Source organism: Wyeomyia smithii, chromosome 3 (assembly GCF_029784165.1).
Source record: "Wyeomyia smithii strain HCP4-BCI-WySm-NY-G18 chromosome 3, ASM2978416v1, whole genome shotgun sequence".
Classification (NCBI taxonomy): domain Eukaryota; kingdom Metazoa; phylum Arthropoda; class Insecta; order Diptera; family Culicidae; genus Wyeomyia; species Wyeomyia smithii.
In genome coordinates this window covers 128,691,660-128,708,703 of record NC_073696.1, presented here as the reverse complement: position 1 = coordinate 128,708,703, position 17,044 = coordinate 128,691,660, and the positions used below count along the sequence as shown (strand labels likewise).

The following is a 17,044-nucleotide window of genomic DNA, read 5'->3' as shown; positions in this document are numbered from 1 at the left end:
AGAAAAAAACAAAGCGTTGGAAAAGTGTTAAGTACTTTTTTCGATGTAACGAAAACCAGGTCCGTTTTTCTTCAAATTAAAATTCATTACCCGTTCCTTTAACTTTGTGACTTGAGCGGATAATTATTTTAGATACAATCGAATGTGGAATGATCACCTAATCGTGTGGTTATTTTTTTATACAGAGGTTACAATACAGTTTGATTTGTACTAATTTATGCACTGTATTTATACATAGTTTAATTTGTACTTATGATACTAAACTCATGGTTAGAAATGATTCCTTCGATTCGGTGTTGACAACGGCTCTCTTTGTCAGTATTTGCGACATCTGAAATAGTTCATCAATACTGACTGAATTATAAATTATGACTGAGTGAGATAATTTTGAAGCTTCCAGCTGTATTGATTATTGCTTCTTCAAAAGGATCTAGACGCAGTGGCGTTGCCAAGGGGAGCTGGGGTTTAAGATCCCTCCCCCTTCATCCATCTTCCTAAGAGCCTTAATCTACAATTTTGTTGACGTAGGACTAAGTTTTTGTTTTCTATACTAGAGTACATTTTGTAAAATTGAAACTAAAACTGGCAAATGTTGCGTCAGCTTTCAAACGATATATATATATATATATATATATATATATATATATATATATATATATATATATATATATATATAAATATATATATATATATATATATATATATATATATATATATATATATATATATATATATATATATATATATATATATATATATATATATATATATATATATATATATATATATATATATATATATATATATATATATATATATATATATATATATATATATTGGTGGATAGATAAAACGTGCTTTCCCATACACTTTCCTCGCTATTGCGTTGCTCAACGAGCACGGATATCAAGAACATGGACGGAATAAATTCCACTCCCTGCATATTCTGACTCAGCAAAGTGTTTTGTTTCATTTCCCATTCTCGAGTCTGCGTCGCCCCGCCTACAATGCAAAAATCTTACGGTGAACTCAAAACAAACGACTGCGTGTTGAAAATTTAACTTCATTCTTGTTTGTCACACGGTAGCGAATGAAGCCCGCAGCACAGCTGTTAGAGGTAGGTGACATCAGAAAAAAAGAGTTGATTACAAGTCAACTATCAGGCCCTGCGGAACCTTTATTCTGCATACGGCAGAGCTATCGGGCAGAGCGGAGAGAAAATTCACTATGTGCGGCCAAGGAAAATATTCAATGCTACCGGTGGTGCGATTATCAGCGTTCTGTAGCACACATTTCTAGTTGAAAATCATAGAATCGGTTCTTTTCAGAACTATTAATGGTTGAAGATCCGCAATCCGCAATGCCGACCACCAGAGTATCGCTGAGTTTTTCTCCCCGCTCGACTGGAACTTTATATTAAACTCCATCAATGCCGAAAACGCCGCTCAAACTCTCTCAAACGTATTGGCCTATGCCATTACCCGTTACGTTCCAAAGAAGAGCCAGCATCCCAACAGCCGTAGCAAACGAGAGATCTTCGGCAGATGAAGTCTGAGAAGAGAGCTGTCTAAAAAAAAATTTACTAATTTACCGTACACTGTCCCTAATTTGCCGTACACTGATCCCAAAAGGCCTTTTTGCGAAAATCAACAACGCTTACAAAAGTGTTGCGAAACGATGCTTTCTCCGATATCAACGAGATTTACAGAGAAAGCTCAAGTCTCTTCCCAAGCAGTTTGGAGGTTCTCCATCAACAGCGACATGAAGGTGGGATACCCTCTTCTATGACATTAAACGGTAAGGAGGCAACCACTCCGCAGGACATCTGTCAGCGTTTCTCTTAGAAATTCAGACACTGAGCGAACATCACGTTGATCATCACATGCCGCCAGTAATACCCCTCCGGTCAAACTTTGAACAACTTTCATTTTTCATTTAGACGCGACGATAATTTATAGAGCCTGCTGCAACCTCAAAGCATCCTTAAACGCGGGCTCTGACGGGATTCCGGGAAACGTTTTTTGAAACACAGATTGATAACCTTGTATCTCCGCTTCTGGATGTTTTCCAGCTATCTGTCAGTTTTGATATTCTGCCTACTCGCACACTGTAAGGCTTTTATAAGCACTGACCAACATGGAATCACAGCCGGTCGCTCCACCGCCACTGATTCTCAAGCTTTGTCTCAATTCGTACATCAGTGACATAAACGAGCTCAGACGGATGTCATTTACACCAACTTAGGGAACATACTCAAATGACGTAGTTTTTTTCATGATTTTTGAGAGCCCCCTCCCCCCTCGTATCATTTGGTCACAAAACCTGAACCCCCCTGAAAAAAACGTAGCATTCGAATAACCCCCCCCCCCCTCTCTGAAAAATCCTACAGAAATACGTGCAGTCAGGTTTTTTACGCGGTTTTTTATACGCGGAATTTTTTCACGAGGTTTTTTTTACGCGGATTTCTGAATTAACGCGTTTTTTTTACGCGATACCGCGCTAATTCAAAAACTTTTTCGCAAATTTTCGAATTAACGTGGGTTTGGAACCAGGAACCAGTAGAAGGCTAAGTCCAATGAATACCCACCGCCCTCCGAAAGATCCGGAATGACCGTCAAAGAGGACAATTTTAAATACTGGTTCTAGAGCGTCTCGGGTTTTTTCTAAGCCCTTCTTGCTGGTTCACTTTACGCGGATTTTTGAATAACGCGTTTTTTTTCAGCGGATTTTCGAATTAGCGCGTTTTTTACGCGGATTTTCGAATTAACACGGTTTGTTTTTTTACGAGGAACGTAATAAAAACCTGACATACATACAAAAAATACTTGAAAAAAAACCGTGTCAAATTGAATTTATTTACAGCTTATAGACTCGTGACTGCATCTTCTGCTTCGAAGGGCTTGTGTTTTGGTACAAGGAGTAAAGGTGTTTAAACAACTTAGTATGATCCATGTCTGCAGAAAACACAGAAAACTATTCCGGAAATGAAACGAGTATCTTGTAATTTTCACTATTAAAAGCCACAAAAAAGCAACGATTTTTGTATTCAAAACAGATTGTGTTCAAGTGATTGTTTATGTAGCAGAGCTTTTAGAAGATTTCAGATTGCCACAGATAAAAACATTTCGACAGATCTCGCTGCAATACCTTGTGAAATGTTTTAGTGTATTTTTAGAATACATTTTTCCTGCAAAAAAAAATCAGTCTTTAAAAAAATGCTACGTCGATTTTACTACAACACCCCTCCCCCTTGTCACAGCTTGTCACAAAATGATGATATCCCCCCTCCCCCCATAAATGCTACGTCATTTAAGTATGGTCCCTTAACAGCTGCCTCTAAAGATTACTCTCTCTCTTTCTCTCTCTCTCTCTCTCAACCTGCCTCTCTCTTCATAATTCTCAAAATTCACATTTTTTAGCAAACTTATACAACAACCAAAAGCCGACCGCAATTAAATAGATCACAAAAAAAATTAAAACGCGTTAGAAATTTATTAACTTTTGTCAATCTGTTGGTAGAATCACTAAACACTTTATATTACACTTTCAACCCACTTCACTTTTTTATTTTATCACTTTCACGTATTACTGGTTACGATACGCAAATACGTATTTCGGTGCCTACATGGAATCTTATTCAGTGCTTAGATGGACATCTTAGACAGTTCATCTAAATGATAGAATTGAAAAGTTAAATAAACTGAAAGTGGAATTTAAAGTGTCTAACGCGTTGTTTTTCTTATGATATGACGGATCATGTATCTATTGTACAACCGTTGTGTTATGCCATTCACACATTTTTTGTGCGAAGTCAGAGCAATTATTGTGCGTTTTGAGAGGACACACTGCATTGGTTGATTAGGACTTGAACTTTTGCATGTACATATTAATGCCACGCAACAAAATTGAATATCTCAAGAAAATCAGGACAAATGCTAGAATATAAAAAAGGAATCAGTACGCTCAAATAGGGCCTCAAAACCATGACATGTCCTGCTAAATCAGCACGAATGGTATCCCTAATCATTACTGCAGAAAACTTTCATAATTGATTTAAATTGGCGTCATTTGAGGATAAATGGAACCATAGTTTTTACTATATTCGGAGTCTTTCAAAAACTAACTTTTGCAGTTACATTTTTTTAATAAAAATCCAGAAACCATAGTAACCAAAACTAACCTTTTTACTGCGTTTTCGTTATTGTTTTATTTTATTTTTGACACAATGTAGCTGACCTAAATTACGACAACGTAGAAGTTGACCGGTTCTGTGGTCCCACCGGAGCGAACATTCTTGCTAAGTCATCGTTCCACATACTGCAACTGCAAACATATACGTACAATTCGATCCACTATCTTATTTATGGTTTACATATTGAAATTGTCGTCCCTAAAACACCGACCAAATCACGTACTGCATTTATGGGTTATTGTGGAATCACAAATTTTAAAACACATACTGCTCTGTCTAGTGATGTCAGAGCATTATCCTTTTTTGCTGTCTGCTTCTGTTATTTGAAAAAAAAAAAACATTTGACGAAGACGGTTAGCACCAAAATAACTGAAGCCATTAGAAACAAAACTTGTTTAAAAACCTTAACCGTTTATTTCATTTTTTTTAACTATGGTAACATCGTTGTTCCACTACCATTGGCCAAATGTCCAACCTCCGACACATCCCCAAGTCTCGTCATCGATAGCATAGACATAGTCTCTGAATAGACACGATCCTTCCGGCGGTGTATCCCGTAAAATATACTCCAAAAGTTGATGTCGAAACCAAAAATCCCATGAAAATATTGATGATTGTCATGGAATATGGTGTCCGGCTGCCATGGTTGCCACCAGAAGGATTTGAAATTAACACCGAAGTGACCCAAAATCCCGTGACGGTAGGCATAAACCACAACCCCAGTGCTGAAAAAGCATGCAAACAAATCAATTGAATCGGCCCAGTCAACAAGCGTCTGTATCGACAATATCCTACCTCAGTGGAGAAAATCGGTGACAGTCGGAACAAGCATTACAAGTTGAGTGAAAATAATCTCTACTGGCTGTCTGGTTGTAACGGAGTATGCTGTAGGCCGCTTGTATGTGTGATATGCTCGTGAAAAGTTCTACAGACGGAGGCAATGAAATATTTGGTGAACAGACCGGGTATAGTTAGCCTGCAGTAGAGCATGACTACATCTTAATTATTAAAAGTTTCCATTGCATCACTCTGTTTCGAAATATTGGCAATTATTGCGGCGTAGGTTTGGCGTTAGTTTTACCTTTAACATAATCGCACTGCACCCCATGTTTATCATTAATTTATAATCAAAGTCTAGCATGATGCTCAATCTGTTTTTTGCTCAAGGTAATGTTATTTCGGCTACCAACAGCGTTAGTAGCACAATTAATCCTATTGATATCGTTTCGTCTCCGAGGTGTATTCGACTGTAGAATGGTCAAAATGACGGCTTCTGGATTCTAAAATACAGCCTAAAACAGCCAATTACCATTCACTAGGATAAACAGGTACTAAACGTCCCCTTTTGTTAGGGGAATGGGATTACGCTGTTAAACGGTTTTAACTTCTATAATATACCTAGAGACCGGAAATCAATTTCAGGTGCCATCTTGAAATCCAAAATAATAACTGCCGGTTCTGATTTCTGCTCCCAATAAAGGTATTCCTGACAACCAGAGGCCAGAAATCGGCCCAGAAATTTTGCTTTACCTTTCGAGAAGAAAGACAAAAAGAAACACGGAGAAAAAAAACTTCTTGATTATAAAAATTGATAGGAAAATGTCAGACAATTGTCTTTTTCAAGGTGAAGATTTTAGGTTTTGTCGCATTTCAACTTTTTTCAAGAATAATCTTATTACAATGAAATTAAATGATTCCGGTAGTCATTTAAATTGAAAAACTTATAGTCGTTAACTTTCTAAACTCATCCGTTTTCGAGATATTTTACATTTAAATTTAGATGTTTTTCTTTATTTCGTCAGCAACATCAATCAATTCGTGTACAGGATGAATCAAATGATCTGAGAAAACTGGTATGGTTATCACCAAATAAGAACCAGGTAAAATACTACAAGGTATACAGTCCTAGAGGTTGTATAAATGGTAATGTGAGACTAACGGCTACAGAGTCCACAGACAGAACAAATTCGTTTGTTCAGTGACATACGTATTTTATCCTCAGGTTTTCCTTAAAATGTAAAGTTAGAAATATATTCAGCAACACTCGTAAGAATTTCGTTTACACATTTTTTTTTTTTTCGAACAACATTAATTTGACACGGCACAAGCGTATCGTTGTTGTTGAATAAACACCTAGAATTACTCCTAATGCGCGGTAATCAGAATTAATTTTATTTCCTTAGACTAATTAAAAGGCAAACATTAGAAAATATGTCAAACAAAATTATCCACATTCATTATTCATCAAACGTGGTGTGGCCGTTGCTGTACGTAAAAGTCGTCTGATGAATTTCTCTGTTGGTATCGTTTTCGGCAATTACCAGTGAACCCAGGTACATGAATTAGTCGACCACCTCGATTTCATCACCACCAACTTGTTAATTGTTTTACGATTCGAGCAGTTTCTAAGTACAATATTTTGAAGAGCCTGTTTACCCCACTAACCCCTTTTCCAAAAACCTCAAGTTCTGTAAACTATTGCACCAGTGCATAAACAAACATAACCTGAACATTATAGCCCAATGGAAGAACAACGGCCTAAAACGGAGTTTCACTTCTCGCACAATGGGTTCGAAATGATGGTCAAAAACATGTCATAGAAAAATTGGATTTTCTCACGCATCACGCATTTTTGAATATATCAAATGAAAGCTCTTGACTTGCACTACAAAACGTATTATTTGGATTTTTATCCTAGATCTGTTGGCAAGAGAAAACTGCTGTGAAAATTACCTTGATTTTTTAGGAAACTGCGAATATCTCATCATGTATTCTCGATAGCAACTTACAACAACTCTCATTTTGTTCCCTTTATAGAGTAGAATAAATATGCCAATTTTCATGAAAATCGATTCAGTTTACACAAAGTTATAACAATCTCACGTTTTTAGCAGTTTTCGGACATCAGGGCTTTCTACGGTCTGCGTAACCAGCTAAGGCCCCGTAGTTTGCAAACTCGCACAAAACTAGCGCTGTATAGGACGCTGATACTCCCGGTGGCCCTTTACGGACATGAAGCATGGACGCTGAAGGAAGCTGATCGACGAGTGCTCGGAGTTTTTGAGCGTAAAGTTCTGCGATCGATACTTGGCGGTAAACTGGAAGATGGAGTGTGGCGCAGACGCATGAATCACGAGTTGTACCAGGTATACAAACATGCTGATATAGTGAAGGTAATACAGCGGGTCAGGCTTCAGTGGGCTGGACATGTAGCCAGGATGCCTGACGATAGAGCCGCCAAAACTATCTTCAGTAGAGAACCAGGAAGAGGCCGTCGACTCCGTGGTAGGCCTCGCACGCGGTGGATATGCGCGGTGGAAGAAGATGCACGATCTGCTGGTGTACGGGGAGGCTGGAGAACGGCTGCCCAAGACAGAAGAAGCTGGACATCTCTAATTCGTTCGGCCCTAGACCGGTGAACGGTCCGTTAGCCAAAAAAGTAAAGTAAAAGTAAGTACCTAGGGATACCATCCGTCCTGATTTAGCAGGACATGTCCTGATTTTGAGATCCTATTGGGGCCTCCTGATTTATTTTTCATATTCTAGCATTTGTCCTGATTTTTATATGACAAGCAATTACGTTCAATCACTAAGCGCATATTGTAAGGCAAAAGTCGGTAAGTTTTTAACAGAAACGTGAATGTTGCCTAATATTGTTGTATATTATCCAGTATTTTTTTCATTTCTGGTTACCAGTTCGATTTCGTCGCTGGTAAAAATAAAAATTAAACCTAGGAAAAAAATTCATTTCGTTTGACAAAAGGATTTTTTTTTTCAATAAAATTCTTAAAGTAACATTTTATGAGGTAAAATTGTTTAATTTGAAATGATGACCGTTTTACGAGCTATAGTAAATAAAGGGGCCTATTACAGAAAACGAGGTAAGCAGCGAGTTACTCGCCTGACCAATTTAGATATTACAGATGGCGAGTCGGCTGGATCTCGGACGAGTAGCTTGTCTGCGAAACTGCTCCACTCAGCTGTCACAACCCAAGTTTCACTCGCGTTTCCTGATACAACATTTTGCTCGTCAATGACTTTAGGCGAGGCGAATTGCTTGCCTCGTTTCCTGTAATCGGTCCCAAAATCTGGAAAAATCTGCATTATTTTTGAAAGATCTGGGAGACATTAAACCTGTCTATCTTGATACATGTTCAATAATGTGGATAATTCAGATAAATCTGGATACCTGATCACACAACGCTCATTGCGTAAATTATTTCTTTGGTTAAGCCCGAGTAAAGTGAACAGTGTAAAACATTTGACAATTTTTATATTAAAAACAGTTTACGTGTGCTGAATTCTTTGGGAACATACGAATTCCTAAAAATTTAAAGTTGCTTGATAAAATTGGATCATTTGAGATACATGTTAAATGAATTAACAACCGAATAGCATTTTGAAGTGCAAATCTCATACCACCAGTTTAAATTATTATTCATCGAAGAATTAAAAAAAATTAGATCAAATTTGTGCCGAAAAAATAGGTGTCCTGATTAGTACCTCCGACCAGATGGTATCTACCCTTACCCCTTTTCAAAAAATCTGATATTATGCAAAACATTGTACTATTATATGGATAAACAAACCATGAAAGTTTCAGTCCGATCGGAGAACCCCGATACAACCTCCCTTGTAAAGGTGGTTGCGGTTCTCGCGAACTGCTCTTAATTCACTTGACAAATATTGTCATTAGAAGCGCCAATTGGATTATCTCCACGATAATAAGAAAATCCTCGAGACAGTTGTGATCAGCTGATTACAGTTCAGGTCGCTACTTGGATAGAACCCCGATCGGGGAAGCGCGAAAAAACAAATATCCAGTCGGTTGCTCCAGTATCGCGAGAACAGCCATCCTTAACACAACAACAAAATACCACTCTTGATTTTTTTGCAGACATTAAGATTTTGTGTTCGGTTCTGTTTTGGGTTTGAGGTTGCAACAACAATAACACAAACAAACGTACCTACCAACCGTGAAACGTCACAATAACATATGCACTTTTTTCAGTGTACCCGTTTGGGTAATTTTATTGTCAAAAGTGATTCTTTTTCGAAATTCCTGTAGAACAAAATCAGAAGTGGCGCTCCTAGCGGTCGAAAAGGTGACTAGCGCTTCTGTCATTTTCAATGTGTCTTCATGATTTCACGTAAGTGAACTATATATATATTTTTTTTATTTTTCTCGCTTATTTTCCGTCGGTCTAGTTCCGCCACTGTTGTGGCCAATCACCGACGCCCAGGAAAGCAACTCCACACCCAGGACCCTAACTCACGACCCGTTTATCAACGGACCGGCGCCAACGGCTTTACTTCCTCATGCGATGGAAGGCGTGATCCCAGAGATTTTTCGCCTCAGAAAATCTCCCGGTGTCGGCTAGGATTGAATCTAGACCAGTTGGGTTTGTTGTGAGTGGATCACGCCACCTCACAACCATCGACACCTATGTCGGCGGTGAAGTGAACTATATTTGTATTATATAAATATTTGAGAGCATATTATGTGATTACAACTATACTGATTTTGACCACCAAATCATGTGGTATAATAATTGGCATATCATTGAGTGGTAATTCATTTAACAGTTTTGTTGTTTTTAGTTCAGTTACGCAGCTGTCAAACAATCACGAGCTCGCTCTTTTTAGCTGCAACAGATGTTTTGACATCATTTTACAGTGCTTATTGTATTGGGGGTCGTCCACATTTTACGTGGAGATGTTATAAGAGGTTCCGCAAATGTCCACGCTTGTCCACGGAAAGGGGGATGGAGGGGGTAATTATAATGTCCACTTGAACACGTTTTTTACAAAAAAATGGAAATCTGCCAAAAAATTACATTGGCTTATAATAAAAATTCTACAGATATTCTGGTTTTAAAAGTCGTTGTCAGCTATATTTGAGATAAATTTGAAATCATTCTATTTGTGGCCTTCTCGTTTTTTTGGAAATATTCTTCAGACATGTTGAGCATATGTTGAAAAAATTTCAAGAATTTTGGGTAAATGAGATTTTTTTTATTGTTTTCATATGTTAGCAGAGGTATAGTTATAGTTAGATTTTTCATAAACTTTATTTCAACTTTTTGAGGCACTTTCATCTAAGCTGTGAGCTAAATTTAGTTTCAGTTTTATCATTAGTCTAATTCATCTATGAAACAGCTTTTGGCTAAATTGGGAATCAATTTTTGCTTTGGTTATTAAGAAGAATCCTCAAACCATTAGCCTGAATCTGAATCATTTTCTTTTTGGCTCTCGTTAGAATTACCAAGGAAAGGTGAAATGGTGAAATTGATCAATTTTTATAATATTAACCAATTAACTAGCTTCATGTACATTTTCCCGAAATAGTATATGTTTAAAACATGTACTGGTATGTGCTCTAGAAAATGGTCTATGGCTATTGGTGGAATTTCTATCGTTTACTTTGTGAAAAAAAAATCGAGAATTCTATAAGGTACTATGAGATAAATCAGAATGAAACTGATCACCCTTGAAATCCATACATTTTATAGGAAAAATATCAATCACAGCTTGTTTGGAAACGAAAATAACGATATTTCAGGTTTAAATTTATTATTTATTAGTTCAAGAGCTGCAGTTTACTAAATTTGCTTACATTTGGTCATCGTTAGATCGATTTCAATTTGGTTTATTGCAAGAGCTCAAAAACTAGCTCCGGAACTGAATTCTTTGTGGTTTCCTGCGGATTCATCATTATTACTTGAAAGGTATTTAATGCTCTATCAAACTTTGCTCACTTCTCCAAATTTAACGTAAATAACCCCTAATTAAAATTACTTTAAGAATATTTAATACTTTTTTTCATTATTTGGAAACTTGTTTGATCAAATTTGATTGAGTTTTGACTTTATCAATTTCACCCAACTGATCAATTTCACTCTATTTCACGGTACCTGCTTTTTGAACCAAATTTAAGATCATTTTCATTGCTGGTTTCAATTGTTTTTAAAAGCGGCTTATGTTTTTTTTTACTAAATTCCGAACTATTTTTTTGTTCAGAAAAGATTTCAACCGGTTCGAGAAAAATTTATAATTCGTTTTATTCTCAATTTTTCTTACCTCTGATGCGTTTTCCTTTTTGCGATTTTTTTTTTGTTTTTTAGTCACTTAAAGTTAAATTTAAAACTTCTCTTTGAATTCTTTTGAATTTTAGGGATGTTTTTTAGCATGAACTTTTGTATGCTTCCATCTAATCAGTCCATCGCGTTTACTCTCGTATGCTGGTATACGATAAATCTGACGTACACGTTGTTTGCATTTTGCTTGCAAGTTGTCTGTAATTTGTAAATTTCAGCGGGAATTTGCAATATTTTGGAATACTTGAGCATGGACGATTGATGGCAAGCTCCGTAGCCGCGAGGTTACAGAGTCCGCTTTAGTAAGCGGGTGGTTGTGAGTTCGAATATTAGTAGAATCAGGCCATTTGGAAGGGTTCTAGCATGGGTTTATTCTCAGGCTTCCCACCACATACCCTTTCTTCAATCTGAATTCTACAATACCGCTGTTGAACCTTCTGACGAAAATAAGTCCCTGTTACAATAAAACTGTTATGAGTAACGTATGAAGGTTCTCTACAGGGATTTAGGCGATATTGTTAGGATGGACAGAGGCTCGGTATAGTAGAGCAGTAAGTTTGAAACAGAAAGGTAAAACGTACACACAAGCATGGATATGAATGATAAGCGTATCACTTAACTTCATAGTGATACTGCTAATAATATGAAGTGCGGAGTACAGAAAACACCTGGGCAATATCACAATAGATCTAATCTCTGGTCGCAGTGATGAGTCCACATAGGAAAAAAAGGGATGGTTGATCTTTTGAGTCTTATTGAACAGCTGACATGTCACGGATTGTGTGGCACAATCTCATCTCTACTGGCACATCTTCACTGTCAAATTATTACGAAAACTTCGGTAAAATTTACTGGAGTACGTATTTTTTGATTTTTCGGAAAAATCTAGAAAATGATCAAAACGATTAAATATTTGTAAAATTTTATTAACTATTGAGTTATTCAACTAATTATAGCATTGGTAAAAACGGGAGAGTTGTTTTGCTTCTAGGAAATAAAGCAACTTCCATCCTGCAAAGCGAGTCGTTAACCTACAAAATTGAGTTAAGTAAGAATCAATCGTTTTCTTTTGAAATTATTTGCAATAAACACAAATAAAGAAAAAATAGTAGTACTCACTCAATATTTTAGTTAAATCGGAATATTATAAATTGCTCCGTTATGAAATCAACCGCAAAACCTGCTCCTTTCATATCTAAGTAGTTCGGTATTTTACTTTACCGAGCTAACATTATGCAGTTGAGTGAGGTAGATCAATTCATGTTTTTCCTTCTGAAAACTCATGCATCTCATAGACGTGCGGTAATAACAAAGGCTAGAGAAAGTTGTTAATGGATGACATTTAGGAAACTGTCGGATCTGATTTAAAAATATTGATAAAAAAATAAGCGAAATCCGTCCATATGGGCAACAACTCTGAACAAGTACAAAAAAGGTATCACACTTCATTTTAGACCAGAACCTCTTTAACTTAACATAGCACAATGGCGATAAATCAGAAAAGCTCTGTCAGAGCTTTATGGTTGATGCTTCTATGGTACAGCTTTATTACATTGCCTAACAAGGAAGCTCACATGCTATGAAAGCTTTCATTCTATAATCTTTCAAACCAGCACCGTATTCCACACATCAGAAATGAAGCAAAGTAAAGCTAACATTTTGCTTTCGGAACTTGAGCTTTTTGTTTATTGGGCACAGATTGTGCAGCCAACTTTTAATATATAAGACTATTACGGAGTTGTCGCTACTATTTGCGTATTCATTGGAATTATTTTTTAAGGCAAACTAAATAATTGAAATTTAAAAAAATATATATTTGTTAAATAATAATTGACATGATTACAATATAACGATTTGATAATATTCCAATAATCCGAGCAAACACCTTACATAAAATTCTAAGTATCAAATCCAACCTATTCGTTCTTAGAATCGCAGCTTGCTAGTCTTTTGTTCTTTAATGTGTTCACGAGGACATCATTAATATTATATTCGTTAACATTTTCTCGGTACGCTCGTGGATTTTCCTTTTTCCGCTCAGCCAAATCATTCAACAGTTCCTTGCTAGAGACTTCATTGAAACTTTTTCCTTTGCCAAAGAAAATATCCTCTGAATAGACACGATCTTTTCGCCGATAAGTTCCATGAAGTACATCCCAGATGAAGATGTTAAAACCGAAATTTACGTGGAAGTATTGATGATGATTATCGTGAAACATCGTATCCGGTTGCCAGGGTTGCCACCAGAATGATTTGATGTTGACTCCACTATGGTTCAAAATACCATGCGCATAAGTGTATATCTCGACTATGTAAAAAGCGACTGTAATTTAAAATACATTTATAGCGATAAAATATGTTTTGATATTCTAGTTTTATAAAAAGCCCTATGAAACTTACCCCAATGCGTCGGTATAACAAATATTGGCAGTAACATGGTAAGTTGTACATGCAAAATTTCAATCGGATGAATTGCAGTTACTGAAAATGCTGTCGGCTGCTTATAAGTATGATGTAGTTTGTGGAAATTTTTATAAAGCCAAGGCCAGTGATAGATTCTGTGAAGCCAATAGGTCAGATAATCCTAAAAATTGCATCAGAGTTTTAATATTCAGTTAGCTTAATATACAAATATTTGTTTTACCTGGTAAATAAAAATCACAATAATTTGAGCGACAAACCACCACCATCCATATTCGTCCCAACGGTAGTAGAGCGTTAGAAGTTTTCCATTATTAATCGCATAACAAGATAGTATTCCACTGAGACAACTCATCAACAATAGCGAGAATGAACCAACAAATACTTCATGTAACTCCAATTCTGGAGACAGAAATTTCTCGGGTTGACACTTCCACTCATGGGGCCTATCACGTCTGTTTGTATAATAATACCACTGAAACGTGATTTTTTCTTATCGATATTGTAACCCACAGAGATATTTCAATACTCACGTGAATGAATCCACCAGCACTGAAATAGATTAGAAACGATCCAACAATTGCCCAGATCAGAAAGTGCGGGAGCCCTTGCAGACTCATGAATTCAAGTATATCACTCCAATTCACATCACCTGTTGCGTTCGTACGGTACATTGAGCCATTCAACTGTTCGCCAATGACTGCGCTCGTGCCATTGATGTGTTTTACCAGATGTACAACAATCGCAATCCAGTCACCTATGAAGCAAGATATCGTGAGTACAAAACAATATAGGCTGTACTTGAAGCAATTAACGTTGCAGATAGCCGCCCCGATATGTCAATAAACGTAGTCCATAGCCATATTTCCAAACAGGTGTTAAATCAAAGTTCCATATCAAATGCATACATTTGGTCGAGAGATTTCGGTACAGTACTAAGGAGAGCTTATCAATTTTGTTCGTAGGAAGGAGTCGTAACAAGAGTGGCTAAGCTGAAGTAATACTACAGTTACTAATTTGACGTTTTACGAAAAATGTTATCAAAATTGTCTTATGGTTATCAAAACCTGGCAATCATTAACGGGTAGGGATCGGGTACGGACATCATAGAAAAAATATTTTAGACTATCCATTAACTCGTTCGCGGTGTATTGACCAACTTCATGCTATAACTGACAAAACCACCATGCGCCTCCATTTCTTGCCGTATGTGATGGACACAGGCACAGTACTAGGTTATATTTAGCCTTAATCATAAACAGCGCGATATGTCGGAGGAATAAAAAAATGTTTTGAAACCCAAAAATACTTTGAAACCTCCGTACGTAAAATCATTCCGATTAATGCAATCAATCAACAAACACCAGTTAAGAAACACTCTGTATCTATACGGATTACGCGTGCTTAATGATTTATTTATAATTTATTTATTTATTTGTTCATTTCTATACTCATTTATTTATTATTAAGAGGAAAATAAATATATTTTAATATTCACTTATAAAGCAGTTTGAAAGACAGAGATCAGAATTTCACAATTTAAACCACTTTTAAATGATTCTCGGTGAAATAAATATAAATTCAACTAAAAAATAACAGTACCTACAAAAAACAATATTATTTTCGTATTTTTGGCAAACCGGAAAACTCGCGCAGATGTCAATATTTTTCATGGATACATACCTTTGATAGTTGACGCCATAAGTAACACAGCAAAAGTAACAAACGTGTTCCGCATATACTCTGGCAATTTAATCCAAAACTTATCGATCGTGAGTGCATATCTGTCAATCCATTTCACACCCTCGATCATTGGATTTTCGAACATTTTATATTTACATGCTGCTTTTGTTAGCTCTCCTTCCATTTCTTATTTTTAAAGTCACACTACACTACGGGATTTCGCGTGAAGATAACTCTAGGCTTCAATATTTTTAAAACAATTCATGCCCAACAGAGCTAACTCACTCCCCCCGAACGATAGGAACTCAAAGAAAATAATTTCAGCTGATGCTTTTATATAAGATGCAAACTGGCAATTCTCATAGATACGGCAGTGCACATACATAATTAAATTATTTATTATCGGATTTAGCTTGTTGATAGCAGATTAACTGCAAATGTGTGGTCTTTTGTGGCACAACTGATCCGAAAATAAAATTCGCATTACATTTGTTTTTTTTTTCTTTTTTCCATCGTTTATTTACTAAATCTCAAAAATTATTTTCAAAAAAGAAAATGTTATCCCGAGAAATCATAAAAGAGCCGCATAATAATAAAACTAACTACAATTTCAATTTTTCACAACTTCAAATTCATAAATATGTTGCGACAACAAACATCTTCACTACAAAAAATATTGTAAAAAAAATGCAGTAAAACTGTTTTCGTTTGGTATAGAATTTTGCTCAAAATTATTACAAGTTAACGAATAACACGGTTAGATTAATAGATAGAAGATTTAACAAATTTTCGAATGAACCCTTTAAACCCCGAACTACTGTGTATGTCTTTTTCGAACAATTGTGTATGTCTTTCGTTTCATTACTAACCTTCAGTAAATTTGAGACTAAATACAAGAGCACTACCAATAAGTATTCCTAGCTGCTCTCGGGGTATGATGCGGTCCTTTCAGGCCAGTAGTCATATGTTCGAATCCTGGCTTGGGATAGACTGTTAATATCAATACGATCGTATCTCTAGCCCCGCAATTGAACTGAATACTAATAGTAATGGCTGTAAATTCTGTGTCCAATCAAAAAAAGGTCAAGTTTCGAAAGCGAAATATTCCTACCTATGTTTTGCTTGGCAATACCAGTAAGTTTAAAATTATCACAAGTCTGATTTGGCAACAGGTCCGTAGCTTGGGTGCTGGTGTTAAAAAAAGACCTATTAAGTACAGATATTGTAGGTTATCGATAATGAAATAAATGATATTTATTTAGCCTGAAATCCGTCCTTTTCAAAATTGAATGAATCTAGTGGTGAAGAATTAAACAAATCAGGTATTCGTTGAGGCGTTCGTTTCCGTTCCCGCTTCTTATATATGTATGTTCAAGATGTTTGGAAAAAACTGTCAGTGCCAATAGGATCGCAGTAGTAACTTCGCTATTGTCCAATACATTTCATAGTTTGTCGCGAAGTAGGTGTCAAATAAACAGAAAAACACGAGCCACCTCGGCTCTAAACAGAAAGTAGGGTTTGAATTTGTAGATAGATGCCAGCGCACTGAGTACATTTCTACTTCGAAAAATGCTTCAAAACTGGCAGAAAGTGCACTAAACTCAAAAAATATTCACGGTGTTCTACACATCTAACAGTAAAACACCTGGTA

General features: G+C 36.3%; 1 protein-coding gene across 1 annotated transcript; it reads right to left on the bottom strand.

The window, feature by feature from the left end:
- Positions 1-13,086: 13,086 nt before the first annotated feature.
- Positions 13,087-15,683, bottom strand: LOC129730445 (uncharacterized). The gene is made up of 5 exons (XM_055689774.1): positions 15,394-15,683; positions 14,244-14,467; positions 13,934-14,185; positions 13,690-13,873; positions 13,087-13,612 (listed from the first exon to the last, which is right to left on the bottom strand). The coding sequence occupies exons 1-5, from the start codon at positions 15,575-15,577 to the stop codon at positions 13,206-13,208; spliced, it is 1,251 nt and encodes a 416-aa protein (XP_055545749.1). The 5' UTR covers positions 15,578-15,683; the 3' UTR covers positions 13,087-13,205.
- Positions 15,684-17,044: the final 1,361 nt, after the last annotated feature.

Bases quoted from the DNA above. Each gene is read 5' to 3' on its own strand.
- LOC129730445 (XM_055689774.1), bottom strand. From the start codon at position 15,577: ATGGAAGGAGAGCTAACAAAAGCAGCATGTAAATATAAAATGTTCGAA. The intron at 14,468-15,393 runs GTATGTATCCAT...CTTGCTTCATAG, and splicing joins TATGGCGTCAACTATCAAAG to GTGACTGGATTGCGATTGTT. The intron at 13,613-13,689 runs GTAAGTTTCATA...TTTAAATTACAG, and splicing joins TGTTATACCGACGCATTGGG to TCGCTTTTTACATAGTCGAG.